We start from the raw sequence: 13930 nt of genomic DNA, 5'->3' as shown, positions 1-13930 counted from the left end.
TCGCGCCTCCTGCGCAGCCCGCTCGCCGGGCCCGCGCGGCAGCACGCGCCTGGGGCTGCCCAGGTCGCCCCCGCGCCCGAGCCGCCAGTCCCAGGTCCGGCCCCTGCGGCAAAGGGCGCGAGGTGGGACGCGCGGCTGGAGGCCCCCAGCCCTCCCTGCCTCCGGGGCGGGCGCAGGCGGGGCCGTGCGCATTCGCCGCCGCTCGGGGTCCAGGGCAGGCGGGGGAGCCCTGCCCGGTGCCGCGCCTCAAAGGGGACGCGACCGCAGTTTGAGATATCCGGGGACACTGGCCGGACCGACCCTCGTTCACGACACCCTGATTTCACTGGAAGGGGTGGCGGCGGCGGCCGGGGCCGGGACTGGGGGCGTGGGAGGCGGCGCCCGCACACTCACGCCCAGCGCCGCGAGGCGCAGAGCTCGGCCGGGGGAGGGTCCCCAGGGCAGGCGCGCGCCGCACCCGGTTGCCGTGGCAACCCCAGGCGGCTGCGGGAGCCCGGACCGCCGCCGGAAGTGACGCGAGTTCACCTGCCGAGCGGGGGCGGGGGCGCAGAGGTGCCGCCGCCGTAGCCGCCGCGAGCGAGTCGGGAGCGCGCCAGGCGCCGGGAGACGCGGACCCCGAGCGAGAGCCGCCTACCTGCAGCCGCCGCCCTCGGCCCGGCAGCCACCATGGCGCTTCTGCTGCGCTTCGTGCTCCTGTGCGGAGTCGCGGGTGAGTGGGGGCCGCTCGGTCCTCAGCTCCCGCCCAGCCCGGGGGGCGCTCGCAGCCCGCGGCCACCCAGGAACAATGGGGCGTGGGGGAGGGGGCGGGCGCGATTTGGGGGCGCTGCCGCAGTGGTGGCGGGCGGGCGGGATTGCGCTGCGGTGCTTTTGCCCGGCCCGGCGCGTGAGCGGGAGGGGAAGCGGCGCGGGACGGAGCTGCGCGCGGGGCGTGGGGCGTTCGGGGACCGAGCCCGGGGCGACGGGCGGCGGTGGAGGGGCTCGGGGCGCGGCGTGCCGGGCGCGCTTCCCGGCGCTCCCGGAGCATTCTTGGCCCCAGTGCGGGCTTTGCTTTATTTGCTCGTGCCCTTTCCCTTGTTATCCTCCGCGCGAGTCTGTCCGGCGTTACCCAATCTCAGGAGCCCTGGGCGGCGAGTTTTCAGGTGTGGAGCAGTCCGGGCGGGGAGGCTGAATTACAAACGCCATTATTGAATGGGCACTGTGCTGCTCTGTGCCTGGATCGTCCAGGCTACCTCTAGGAAAGAGGCGCTGAGCACACGAACCTGGCCAGTCTCAGTCTGGTAGGGAAGGCTAGCCCACGCAAGAACTGCTAGCTAGACGGTGCATTATGAAGTAGACCGTGGGAAATCAAAAGTAGGTTCCTGCTGAAATGCAGTATTGATTTCTTCATTCCCGAAGGGGCAGAGTGCAAAGGAGAATTTAGTGGCCTTGGTTTTGAGTTTGTAATGAGTTGGTTCATTTTGAAGATGAGATGAGATGACTTGTACAAGGTAATTCCTAAAGGATTTGCCAAGTACATTTTTCGACCGCGCCTTTCTCTGGGAGGAGGAAAAAAAGCAATTAAAAAAATGCGTGGACCATTAGAAGGCATAATCATTTTGACACTTAACAAAACTGATCTGTTTTCATTTCTGTGTTTTAACCAGCTGACCTTGTGGTTGTCAAACTAATCACTTGCTGCATTGTATTATCAAATGATTCATTTAAAAAAAAATCCATAGGTGGGATCCTGGGAGGCACACTTTGTGTAGCCTCCGGAAGGATAATTTTTGTTGTTGTTGTTAAACACCCTGAAGCTGGATTGAGTGGCCTTTTCAGTTGGGATGGCTCTCTGCTTCCTGTTGAAATGTTAATTCCATTGTTGGATGCCATAGCTGTGAGCTTTACTCGCGGGATCACCGTTCTATTAACAAGTCTAATCTTCTATCTGAGCCTATGGCAGTACCTCCACTTTTTTAGCACATATCGTTTAGACTTGGCTGAAATTTCATTTCCAAAGTACACCTTCTGGAAAAGATGAAGGGTCACATAACCAGTTTACATGGTACATTCCCACCTTTGTTTTGTTAAGGCCTAAGTGAAGTTGAGAACACAGTGCCTGTGTTGTTCTCTGGGAATGAAAAAATGTTTTAGACCACAACTAAAGCAGAAAAGTGGAAGAATATAAACCATGTAGAGGAACTTCATTGTTTTTTTCCAAGAACGTTCAGATAATTGTCTGGATTTATTTTTTCTGGAATGCCTCAATTTGATAGGCACAGTCCCAAACAAGGATATTTTTTGATACGTGTAGAGTCATTGCACTCATACAGTGTACACTAGGGTACAGTGAACATCTCATTAAAGGACTAATGTCTTCAGCTAAACAAGACAACTATTTTTATTCCAATTTTTTCAGCTTAAGAAACAGCTTAAAAATGAATTGATGTATGGCTTTGAGTATTTCTTAGATTTAGAACTGCTTTGCTATGAACTCAGTCAAGTTCAGGGTTAACATGATTGACTTCTACATGAGCAAAACCAGGAAGAGGCTTTCATGTTAAAAATTGTAGTACCATCAGTGATAGTTATTCCTCTAGAACTGTCTCTATGTAGGTTTTAAAGAGTTTTGTAGTATATTCTGGTTGCTGATGGGACTCCTTTTGATGCATTTTTTATTGCCTATGTACTTGCAAGTCATACTGGTAATTGTGGTAGTAGTACTAGTAGTAGTAGTAGTAGTAGTAGTAGTAGTAGTAGTCATCATCTTAGTAAAGCAGTGGCAGTAGCAATAAGAGTAAAATCAAACTCCGGGTTGAACAGTTATTAGATGGCAGACACTGTTCTAAAGGCAGTACATATACTTACTTAATCTACCAAGCAGCCTTAGAGGTTATTTATTATAATTATCTCTGTTATACAAGTAGAGAAACTGAGGTACAGAGTTGTTATGTAATTTAACTTGCCAAGATTACAGATGTGCTCTTGAATCTGCTTTTGTCACTATGCTATTCTGTCTCTAAAGCTGCCACTTGCCTTTTGATTACCTCTAATCACCATCCTATTTTCTACCATTGGTCATCTGTCACTTATTAAGAACCTTCTGTTGGCTTGATTATATGCCAAGACTGAATGCTTTATTATTAGCTCTTTAATTTTATGGTCTTAGTTTGAGACATTGTGAGGGCACTAGGTTTAGATTGGTGTCGTAAACTGCTGTGACTCATGTACCTGCAGCATCAGCATTATCTAGGGATCTTGTTAAAGTTTGGGGTGCTGTTTTTCAAATTGCCAACAAGAGTGGAACTAAAAGTGTTCTCCCTACCACTTGTTAGCCATTTGATGGTGGCCACAGTCCCATCATCTCTGTGTGCCTCAGTTGTTTTATGTGTCAAGAATGAGGATCCTGGGAAGGGGGAGGGTTGGTCAAAGGATACAAAATTTCAGTTAGATGGGAGGAATAAATTCAAGAAATCTATCATATAATACAGTGACTATAATAACAGTGTATTCTTGAAAATTGCTAAGAAAGTAGCTTTTAAGTGTTCTCAACACAAAAAATGTATGCAAGGTAATGCATGCATATGTTAACTCAGTTGATTTATACATCCCACAATGTATACATATTTCAAAATAACATGTTGCATAAGGTAAATATATATAATTTTTGTCAATGAAAAGTAGCAAACCAAAAAAAAGAAACGAGGATCCTACCCTTTATTGAGTAAAGTTCAATATTTATTGTTTCGCTTTTCCTATAGTATTTTCCTTTACATAAAAATTTACAATGATTAGGTGTGAGCTTTATCCTGTGCATATGCCTCTATCTTAATATTAATGTTTTTATTCCTGCCATTACACTACCATCAGAACAAAAATTGCCTCTCCTCCAAAGCAAGACTACTTACATTGGCTCTTTACTGAGTCTGTTGTGGAGTCTCCATCAAGTATCCAGTTTATCTCCTTGCACTAGGTCAGAGAACTGGGCCATTACCTGTATTCATTGTTAAGGTCCCTGTCTGAGCTTGTGGCACCTGGAAGATGGCTAGTGTTCAGCAAGTGTTTTTTGCATGATGGCAAGTTTTCAGGTTCTTTGCCACTAGGCCTGTGTATATGACATAGCTTTCCTTAGTTCCATCTTTCACTCCCTTCTCATCCTATAAAGGTGGTACTTACAGTGGATCATTGCACTAGCCATGTCTTACTTAGTTTTTAGTCTAAAGAAGTTGAGCTTCTGCTTTATCTCTGACCTTTTGTTCTATTTACTTCCCTGCTTCGGTTGCCAAAGATTAACAATAACCTATGTACCAAACCTACTTATCTCTTTGGAGCTCCTTGATACCGGTTTCGGTTCTTTCCCACCCTGTTGACCTGCCTTTCACTGCCTTCTACAATAGGTGTCTTGAATGTCAGACTTCCCCAAGATTTGGCCCATAGCCTCTTTTCAGTGTCCATCGTTAATGTGGATTATGTCATCTAGCCATCACTGTAATCTCCAAGTAATTGATAGTAAATTAAAAATATTTCCAGCTCAGCCCCAGAATTCTCCTTTGAATTCTGGGCCACTATTTCCAACTACTTAACTTTCAACTTCCATTTGAGTACTTAAGACTTTCCAAGTCTCCAGTTGAACTCACCTGTTAATTAAGTGGTCTGTTCATTCAGCTGTTTAGAGCCTACTATGTTTTATTCCTGTGCTAGTGCTCTACAGTAGATATGACATTGCAAGTTGCAAAAGGTTTGGTAGAACATTCTAAGCAGATGGATGGTATAGCTTTTGTGAAGACATGGAGATCTGAAGGGCATGAAGTGTCTTGGGAGTTGAGTAGTTCAGTGCCATATAAAGTATCAAACCAACATGACTTAAACTTTGAATGTTCATCTGAGTCATTCTTATAAGGACATTTGGGGTGGGGGTCTGTGATTTTTTATTTTAACAAGTTCCACATGATGTCACTGCTGACCCCACTTTGTGTAGGCAAAGATCTAAAGGTTGTGCTGAGAGCTCTGTGAGAGATGATAGGTCAGGTTATGCTTCCATAACCCCAACAGCTCTAAGAAGCTTGTGGAAGTGTTGAAAAAGTGAAGTTATACAGTTAGGTTTATTTTCTTAAATGGTGCAGTTCTCAAGGCAGGTAAAACTGATAGATCTAACAGGAATCTCTGGGGTGATTTGGACATAAACTGTCTCCCTTTAAACACAGCAGGACAGTATTGGGCTTCCTTATTGATCGGGAAAGCTTTTCTGAGAAAGATGCAATGGAACTCGATGCCTGGTTGGTTGAATGAGTGGCCAGAAAAAGTTGGAGAGAAGCAGTAAGATTTCTGGCTTGAGTATATGGCAAGGTCACTAACTTCTAGGGAATAAAGAAAAGGGCAGGTTTTAGGAAGATGACAATGAACTTAAGTTTGGACAGGTAGTATGTGAGGTGCCTGAGGGGAATGGAAGTAAGAAATACCAGGTAAAAAAGTATAAACAAAGGACTGGATCTTGGGAGAGAGGCAGACATTGGTCATATAAATTTGGGAATTCACTGTTGATAGTGGCATCTGTATAAGGTTAACTAGGAAATGCAGGTAGGACTAAAAGAGAAGGTGAAACATGAGGTGGGGGAGACATCACCCTCTAATAAGTAGAAGAGCAAGAAGGAGTGGTAAGGAATGTAGGAGAACTAGAGGGTGAGGCTGTGCTATAGACAGATGCAGAAATGAGGCCAGTGAGTCTTAGCATTAGACCATTAGGAGATTACTGAACACTGAGGACGTTTTCAGCTCCATGGGGAGGACAGTCCCTGTAGTGATAAGAGTGAAACTGGATTTAATAGATTGAGGAGTGGGCATCAGGTAAGTGGAGAATGAAGAATGAACTTTGCACTCGCAGGTGGCTTGACAGTGAAGAGGTACACATGTGACCTTAATTCCGGAGGAAACTAGTGTATCCCCAGGGGAGAAGGTAGACGATTAGGACTCTCTTAACTTTCCTCCATCCAGAGGAATGGAAGACCTAGAACCTAGTCCACATCATCATCTTTCCTTAAAAAATGGTATTCCTCTTTAAGACTAACTCTTAAACTCTGAACATTTTGGTTTCTCAGGGATGTCCCTCTGTTATCTCTTATCTTATATCTGGATGCCATCAACTTAAAAATAAGCTTATTTATCCCTCTTTGATTACTGTTCTGTCTCTTCTTTTCCTATTTTTTTTTTGAGACAGAGTCTCACTTTGTTGCCCAGGCTTAGAGTGAGTGCCATGGCGTCAGCCTAGCTCACAGCAACCTCAAACTCCTGGGCTCAAGCAATCCTGCTGCCTCAGTCTCCTGAGTAGCTGGGACTACAGGCATGCGCCACCATGCCCGGCTAATTTTTTTTCTAGATATATTAGTTGGCCAATTAATTTCTTTCTATTTATAGTAGAGACGGGGTCTCGCTCTTGCTCAGGCTAGTTTCAAACTCCTGATCTTGAGCAATCCACCCGCCTCGGCCTCCCAGAGAGCTAAGGTTACAGGTGTGATTACCACACCTGGCCTCCTTCTTTTCCTTTTTTAATCAGATTTCTGAAAACAGTTGCTGCTTTTTTTTTTTTAATGTGCACTAATTCTTCCACTCTTTGCAATCAAATTTTCACTCCCCTCTACTCTGAAGAAACTGTAGTTGCTGTAGACTGCAGTTATCACTATGGCTACATCCAGTGGACACTCACACCTTCGACCTCTTAAACCTCCCAGCAAGAATAGCTTTGTTGAATAGTCTTCTTCTGCTCTTCAGCTAGTCTTCATTTTCCTTTCTGTGCTGAGTTTCCTTCTTTTATCGTAAATGTGGAGGTTTCTCAGTTTATGGCTTCATTTACCATATATGTGCTTGCAGCCTCCAGTCTATTTCTAGTCTCGCAAGCCCTACCCATATCAAACCGCCCACTTGACATCTCTGCTTAGATGTCCCACAGGCACCTCCAGCTGAATCTGTTTATACACTCTTCTTTCTCACATTATGTGGCATTTTCAGCCAACAAAATGCCTAGGCAAAAATACAGATTGGTTACTTGACTATTCCTATTTTCTTACCTGTTTACATCCAGTGTCTAAGTCTCTGTGTCCCTCCAGCCACTACCCGTAATCTAGTTTATACCATTACCTTTTAAGCCTGTTGAAATATCTTCATAATTGGCCTCGGATTAAGTGAACTTTTCCCTGTGCTCCAGGCACATCCTGTTAACTGCAGCATGTTCTAACCCTTATCAAGCATGCCTTTACTGTAATTGTTTTCTCTTGCCAGACTCTGCATTTCATGAGGTCAGGGACTGTTTACACTACATCCCCAGTATATGTGTGGCAAAGTGCATGTTCAGTGAGTAAATGGCAAAAGGTGTGCTAGACAGGAATTCATGTTTGTAGGCTGGGGAAGGATCTAGAGGGGAGAGAACAATTGAAGATCAAGAACAGGTACATCATGGAAGAGGTGAGTGAGCAGGGCTGGCTCCATACCTTACACAGGTCAGCTTTGTGTGTGTTAGCTTTGCCAGGTGTTCAGTCTCACATTTTAATCTATTTGCAGCCTGTTTTCCCCCTTCCTTTTCCGCCTTTCATCTGTCATTATTAAGAGAATTAATGCTTTCTGTCATTAAAGGAAATAATGGAGGCTGGGAACTTTGGATTGTGTTCATTTGGTGGCTGGCAGGTAGTAGATGTGAACTTTAAGATAATTATTAAAGTAATCCAGAAGGCAATTAAAAGTTATCTAACCAGAATGATTTTATGATCATTATCTTGCTTTCATCTAACTTGTATTTCTTTTTCTTTAACTTGTATTTCTTAAGAAAACAAACCTGATAATCTAGAGTACTAATTGTTAGATTGGCTTTGGATTTAAGTTGGTTTCTATTAAGAGTGTGGTGCTAAGTAGATGTAAAGAGGAAAGAGCTACCCTTTTGAGCTCTGGTGTCCTACCTTCTTTTCTACTTGATTTCTTCAGTGGGGCTGAAGTCACAAGTGACAGTGGAAGGAGCATAGAAGAACGTGACCTTGGTATGGTGAAGGGTTTGGTTCAGGAAGCTAGAACTGAGTTAATGAGTTGGTGATCTCTTGGGGATCTATGATTTGTATTTGTAAGTTGGGGCTCTATGATTATTTGTATTTGTAAGTTCTTCACTTTTTCGAATTCATTACTAACTCCGTGTAAAAGAAAATGGGAAAAAGTTAAAAATGTTTCTGCATTCAGTAACAAAACGATGATACAGGGAGACAATTCTGTGATTTCCCACTTGTTTTTCCTATGGTCCACCTTCATTGCCTCACCCATTTTGATTTCTAAAATAGAGTTAGCAATTAGAGTTTAAACCATAAAGGTATTAACTTAGCGGTATTTGCAATTAATTTAAATTGGCAGGGTGCTTATAGAAGAAAGGATTGTTTCCTGTTCTATTGACAAAGAGAAGGTAGGTTAAAGGAGGAGAGATTATATTATTAACTATGAAATGTCCGCTTTCCTTAAGTTCTGAGTTTGACAGTTGATATCTCTGACATTTCACTTTGACACTTGTTTTATTTTTATTGTGAAAGTACATTCTCATTCTTTCAAATGCACAGTTTGCCTTGTGATTATCTTTCAGATTTTTTTAGCACAATTTTTGTGAAACCATGGATAAGTCAAAAATTCGTGTTACAATCCATGTTTGAAATTAAAAAAAAATTCGTGTTTTTTAATTTTTTGTCTTTTTGATACAGAATCTCATTCTGTTGCCTGGGTTAGAGTGCTTATGGTGTCAGCCTAGCTCACAGCAACCTCAAACTCTTGGGCTCAGGCTATCCTCCTGCCTCAGCCTCCCAAGTAGCTGGGACTAAAGGCATGCTCGCTCGCTCTTGCTCAGCTGGTCTCAAACTCCTGAGCTCAAACAACCCGCCTGCCTCGGCCTCCCAGAGTACTAGGATTACAGGCGTGAGCTGCCACGCCTGGCCTCAGTGTTATTTTTGAATAAGAGTTCTGTCATGCAACCAAATGGAGCACAGACAGCTTGAAATGTCAACAGAGTGTTTGGGAAGGATGTGACAAATGAACGTACAGTATATTGATGGTTTGTGAAGTTCCATTCTGATGATTTTAATCTTGAAAATGAGCCTTATGGGTAACCTGAGACAGAGGTGGATAATGATGAGCTAAAAGCTGTTGTTGAAGCAATTGCATCTCAACTTACACATGAATTAGCAGCAAGTTTGTTGTTACTATTCCAACAATATTGGGCCATTTGAAACAAATCAGCAAGGTGAAGAAGCTGGATAGATGGGTACCACATGAATCAAAGGCATGTCAGAAGAGAAATCATCTCGAAGCTTGCCTTTCTTTGCTGTCATGACATAAGACACACCATTTCTATACCGTACTGTTATGTATGATGAAACATGGATTCTTTTTGACAGTTGCAAGCATTCAGCACATTGGATAAAGATGAAGTGCTGAAACACAGCCCCAAACTGAATATTCATCAAAAAAAGCTAATGGTGTCTGTTTGGTGGTCTAGTGCTGGTATGATCCACTACAGCTTCATGAAACCTGGTCAGTTGATTACAGCAGGTGTCTGCTGTAACCAGTTGGACAAAATGGTGAGGATGCTTGCGATTAAGCAGCCGAGATTGGTCACTAGAGACAGGCCAATCCTCTTTTGCAAGACAACTCTTGACCACATGTTGCACACACAATGCTGCTCAAACTCCAGAGGCTGGACTTAGAAACTGTCATCCATGTGTTCACTAGACCTTGCACCAACTGACTACCACTTCTTCCAGGCTTTGGACCACTTCTTGCAAGGAAAAATATTTAAATCTCAACAAGCTGTGTAAAACATCTTTTGTGATTTCATTGCCACTTGCTCTCCAGGCTTCTTCACTGCAGGCATAAACAAGCTACCCTTAAGATGGCAAAACAGCCCATAGTTTAAGCACATACTTTGATTAATAGTACTGTTTCTTGTTTGAGATATAATAAACTAAGCTTTTGACTCAAAATCTGACATTTTGTATTTAATGAGATAATAATAACTGGTTTTAGGCTAGGATGAGATCAGTGGCATGGTTCAGTTTGTGGTTTCATACTTGGTGAGAAAAAGGATTAACAGTTAAATTAACATCTCTATATACTGAGAACATGCAAATTTATTTGGAAAATTTTAAATCATTTTCATTCTTTCAAAGATATTTTACCAGGTAGAATGGGAGTGATTTTCATTTCATTTACTTCTAAGAAATAAAAGTATATTTAGATTTTAAGAAGAAGCAATATAACGTTATAAACCTTTTTCACCTTCGCATATTGTAGGTGTATGTTCTGTGTGAGTTTCACAGGTTTTTCCAAAGGAAGGATGGTTTGGTTGCACATCTGAAGTTTTCTCAATCCCAAGGGACATATAGATACAGTGAACCAATTTGTTGAGTGACATCTTTGGTAAAGTAGTAGAATGGCTGCTGTGGACTCTCCTCAGTCTCTCCCATAAGTGAAGAGTATTTTAAACTCTTTAATATCAGACAGTTTCCATGGGGGTTTTCTCTAATGGAACAGATAAAAACTTTTGTGCCAGGGTAGTTCTGCAGTAAGAATTGAGGAGACTCTTTTACCTACTCAGTTGTAAGATGTGAAATCTGATTCTTCTAGAATGAACTTGTAAATTGGGACTAGAAAAATGATTTTACCTTGTTTTTAAAGACAATTTCACACACATTGCATTTGAATTCATTCTCTTAACCTTGGAGTAGAAAGGACACATCATATTATTTTCATTTGTAGGAATCAAGCCAAGACCTGATGAGTCCAGTAAATTATGGCATTGGTGTAGAACAGTGCTGTCTGATAGAAATACAATGCAAGCCTCATGTAATTTAAAATTTCTTAGTAGCCATATTAAAAAGGCAAAAAGAAAAAGTGAAAATAATTTGAATGTATTTTGTTTAACCTAATAGTTATAAAATAAACCTATCTTTATATGTGATCAGACTTAAAATATTGAGATATTAAAAATTTTTTTTTTTTATCTTTCAGTTATTTAATAGGTTCTTTGTAAAAATTTAGAATACCAATCTGTGAGGATAAATTCCATTTGTCAGGGCAAACAGAGATCGTAGATAGCCCTGGAGCTGAGGAATTGCCTTGATTTTTGGTAAAATTTGGGAGTCCACGGCTTTCTGATCCACTTTGCGCTGTTCTGTAATCTCGTATTTCTCCTTTTCTGTGTCAAAGATCTCACCCTCCTGGTGTCTGGGCTTCCGCAGCTGCTGCTTCTTGAAGTAAGCATCGGTGAGATGCTTAGGAATTTTCACATTGCTGATATCAATTTTTGTGGTGGTGGCGATAACAAATTTCTGGTGTGTCCTTCACAGAGGAACTCGATTAAGGGTCAGAGGTCCAGTCACAAGTAACAAGCCACTGCCGAGTTGCTTCAGGAAAACCACCCTCTTGCCTCTGTGGCGTCCGGTGAGGATGATGAGGATGGTCCCGGGAGTGATGCTAGCTCGCAGTCTTCTCACGTGTTGGCTAAACGGTTTTTTGCCGTGGCTCAACAGCTTTCGAGGAACATCTTCTGTTGGATAGTACCTAGGCATTTTGCGAAGTTTAACCACCCGAGTGCCACCATTCTTGTCACCACCAACTGGTTTTGTAACAGTGGCGAGGACCTTCTCCTTTTTCTTTTCAACCTTGGATTTAGCCACTGAGTATTTCCTCTTGTACATGGCCTTCCTAGAGTACATGGCAGATCAGGAATATCGGCCGATTCCTCTGACGAGAACGGGATTTCGGCTGCAGTGTGGCTTCCCCTTCTTAACCTTTTTAGCCTTGAGGTTAGCCTTTTTCACTTTACCACCGGCATCAGCCTTCTTAGCATCGGCCTTCTTGGCATCGGCCTTCTTGGCTTCGGCCTTTTTGGCTTCAGCCTTTTTGGCTTCAGGTTTCTTCTCTTTAGTATCCAGCTTCTTCTCAACTTTTTCACCCGCCATCTTGCAAGATGGGAAAGAGCTAAAATTTTTTAAAATTCTGTCTTTTAAATCTAGTCAGTGTTTGACCCACAGCACATCCCAGTTTGCACTAGCCACTTCTCAAGTGCTAGCAGCTACTGTATTGGTCGTCACTTGGAGCTTTAGTTCTGGTCACCTTCCATTTTATCTGGTCCTGGAACATTTGACCTGAAAAAGCATGGGTTCAGTGTGCCATACAAAGAGTTTTGTCACATTGAATATGTGTTTGGAATTGTTCTCATGAGAGTTTACCTCTAAAATAATTATTGTGTGTCCCATGCTATTTCCTGTTGTCAATGAGCTAAATAAAGTCTCTGGTTTCTTTTACAGTCTCTTCTAATCATCAGAGCATTTGTTATAGGCACACAAAATTATATCATCCCTTCTTATTTGATAGTTAAAAGCATTCACAATTTAAGTATAAGGCAGAAAAATAAATATATATTCCCAAATCAAAATTTTAACTTACCTATGGGGGAAATAAATGCATTTATGGAGAGGTGCAAAATAAGCAGGGTGGAATGGTCCCTGGTAATGATTGCTTGGGAAATTTGAATTCACTTTGGGATATTAGAAAGGAATTTATACCAAGATTGAAGCAATCAAGTTAGACATGCTCACAACAGGGATGATTTTCTTATTGAGATTAACCTTTTCTTTATTAACTTCAGGATTTTCCATAAGGAGACACATTATTTACTCATTTTGCTATTATGCCTATTTCCTGGATTTCTTATTTTCTGTGATCTCATCTTTATAAGACACTTGACCTGGGTGGGGTTCCCCCTGCCCCCCAAAAGAGTCACTTTTCTTGTTTCATGTTAATTAAAAAGGAAGAGAAGCGAGCCTGAGGTTTTTATGAGCAAGGAAGCAAAGGATGATTTCCTAAAATGGAGTGATGCATATTATTCTATGAAGGTGATGAAATATTCACCATGGCAACCAGTCTGCTCTACCCATAATGCAAAATATCCTTATTTGCATTTGTTTTGCCAGAGAATTCTGAAATTAGCATCTCTGGCGGGAAGGTACTATACTATTTCAGTTGAAAAGAAGGACAAGAATAATTTTGATCAGGATTGAGATTTGGATGAACACTTCCCCCAGATGAGTGTGTCTGTGTGTGAGGGGAGGGTCACAATCCAATTTAACAGATGCTTTAGAGAATCTGTCTTAGTTTTTAACTCCCCCTGTCTAGTTTTCCACAGTAATTCACATTTTCTCTGGTCCTGATTTATAAAAATTATATAGTAAATATTTCTTAAAAGCAACCTCAATCCCTGTGGAAGTTTGAAGGTAAATAAAAAATATGTGTACTTATGGGCAGCAAGGCAGTGTAATAGTTGCTTCAGGAGATATAAATAAGACACCATTCCCATACTCTTGGCAAGTTTAAATCCAGGGGGAGGAGTCAGACAATTATTCACACAGCTATGATACCAGGTAAAGCAAGGCAGGGATATAGCAGGAGTACTATTATGCATTGTAAAAACTTAAATTATTCTGATTATTCTCTTGGTCCCAGTTGGCATCTCCAAGCCATTCCCCCTCCGCCTTGTGTACCAGCCCTTTATCTTTTAAGACTCCTGCTGTCTATGCTTATACCTAACTTCTGTTTGCTTTCCCTGCCTCATATCTGCCCTCAGCACCCCCCAGATAGCATTATCTTGGCATTTTAGTATTTACTTTTTACAATGCCATTTTCTAACATTTTTATACCACAGCTCCTTGACCTTTCGAATACTAGGGATTTTACTTAAGCAATCCTTGCCTTACACTTAGCTCGTTACCTCTAAAATCTTGAACCCTGTATGTATGGCAGCCGCTCAGTTTTCTCACACTCCATTATACCTTGTCCTTGAGGTCAGTGAGATCTGCAGACCTTCACCCCACCCTCACCCTCATGGGTCTTATGGCCACTTTAAAACCAGAATTTCTTCACTAATCCTGGATCCTGTGCT

General features: G+C 42.5%; 1 protein-coding gene and 1 pseudogene across 2 annotated transcripts in view; one reads left to right on the top strand and one right to left on the bottom strand.

Annotated features, from left to right (window-relative positions):
• Nucleotides 1–508: 508 nt before the first annotated feature.
• The window catches only part of CXADR (CXADR cell adhesion molecule), a 68722-nt gene continuing 55300 nt past the window's right edge, over nucleotides 509–13930 (top strand). For both annotated transcript variants that reach the window (XM_076000716.1, XM_012786001.3), the window contains exon 1: nucleotides 509–709. In XM_076000716.1, coding sequence (XP_075856831.1) covers nucleotides 667–709 — 43 coding nt within the window. In that variant the 5' untranslated portion in view covers nucleotides 509–666. The remainder of the gene's footprint in view (nucleotides 710–13930) is intronic.
• LOC105883102 (large ribosomal subunit protein eL6 pseudogene) lies at nucleotides 11020–11722 on the bottom strand (annotated as a pseudogene).

The sequence above is a fragment of the Microcebus murinus genome, chromosome 1, assembly GCF_040939455.1.
Source record: "Microcebus murinus isolate Inina chromosome 1, M.murinus_Inina_mat1.0, whole genome shotgun sequence".
Lineage (NCBI taxonomy): Eukaryota > Metazoa > Chordata > Mammalia > Primates > Cheirogaleidae > Microcebus > Microcebus murinus.
This window is presented reverse-complemented; position numbering and strand designations above follow the sequence as displayed.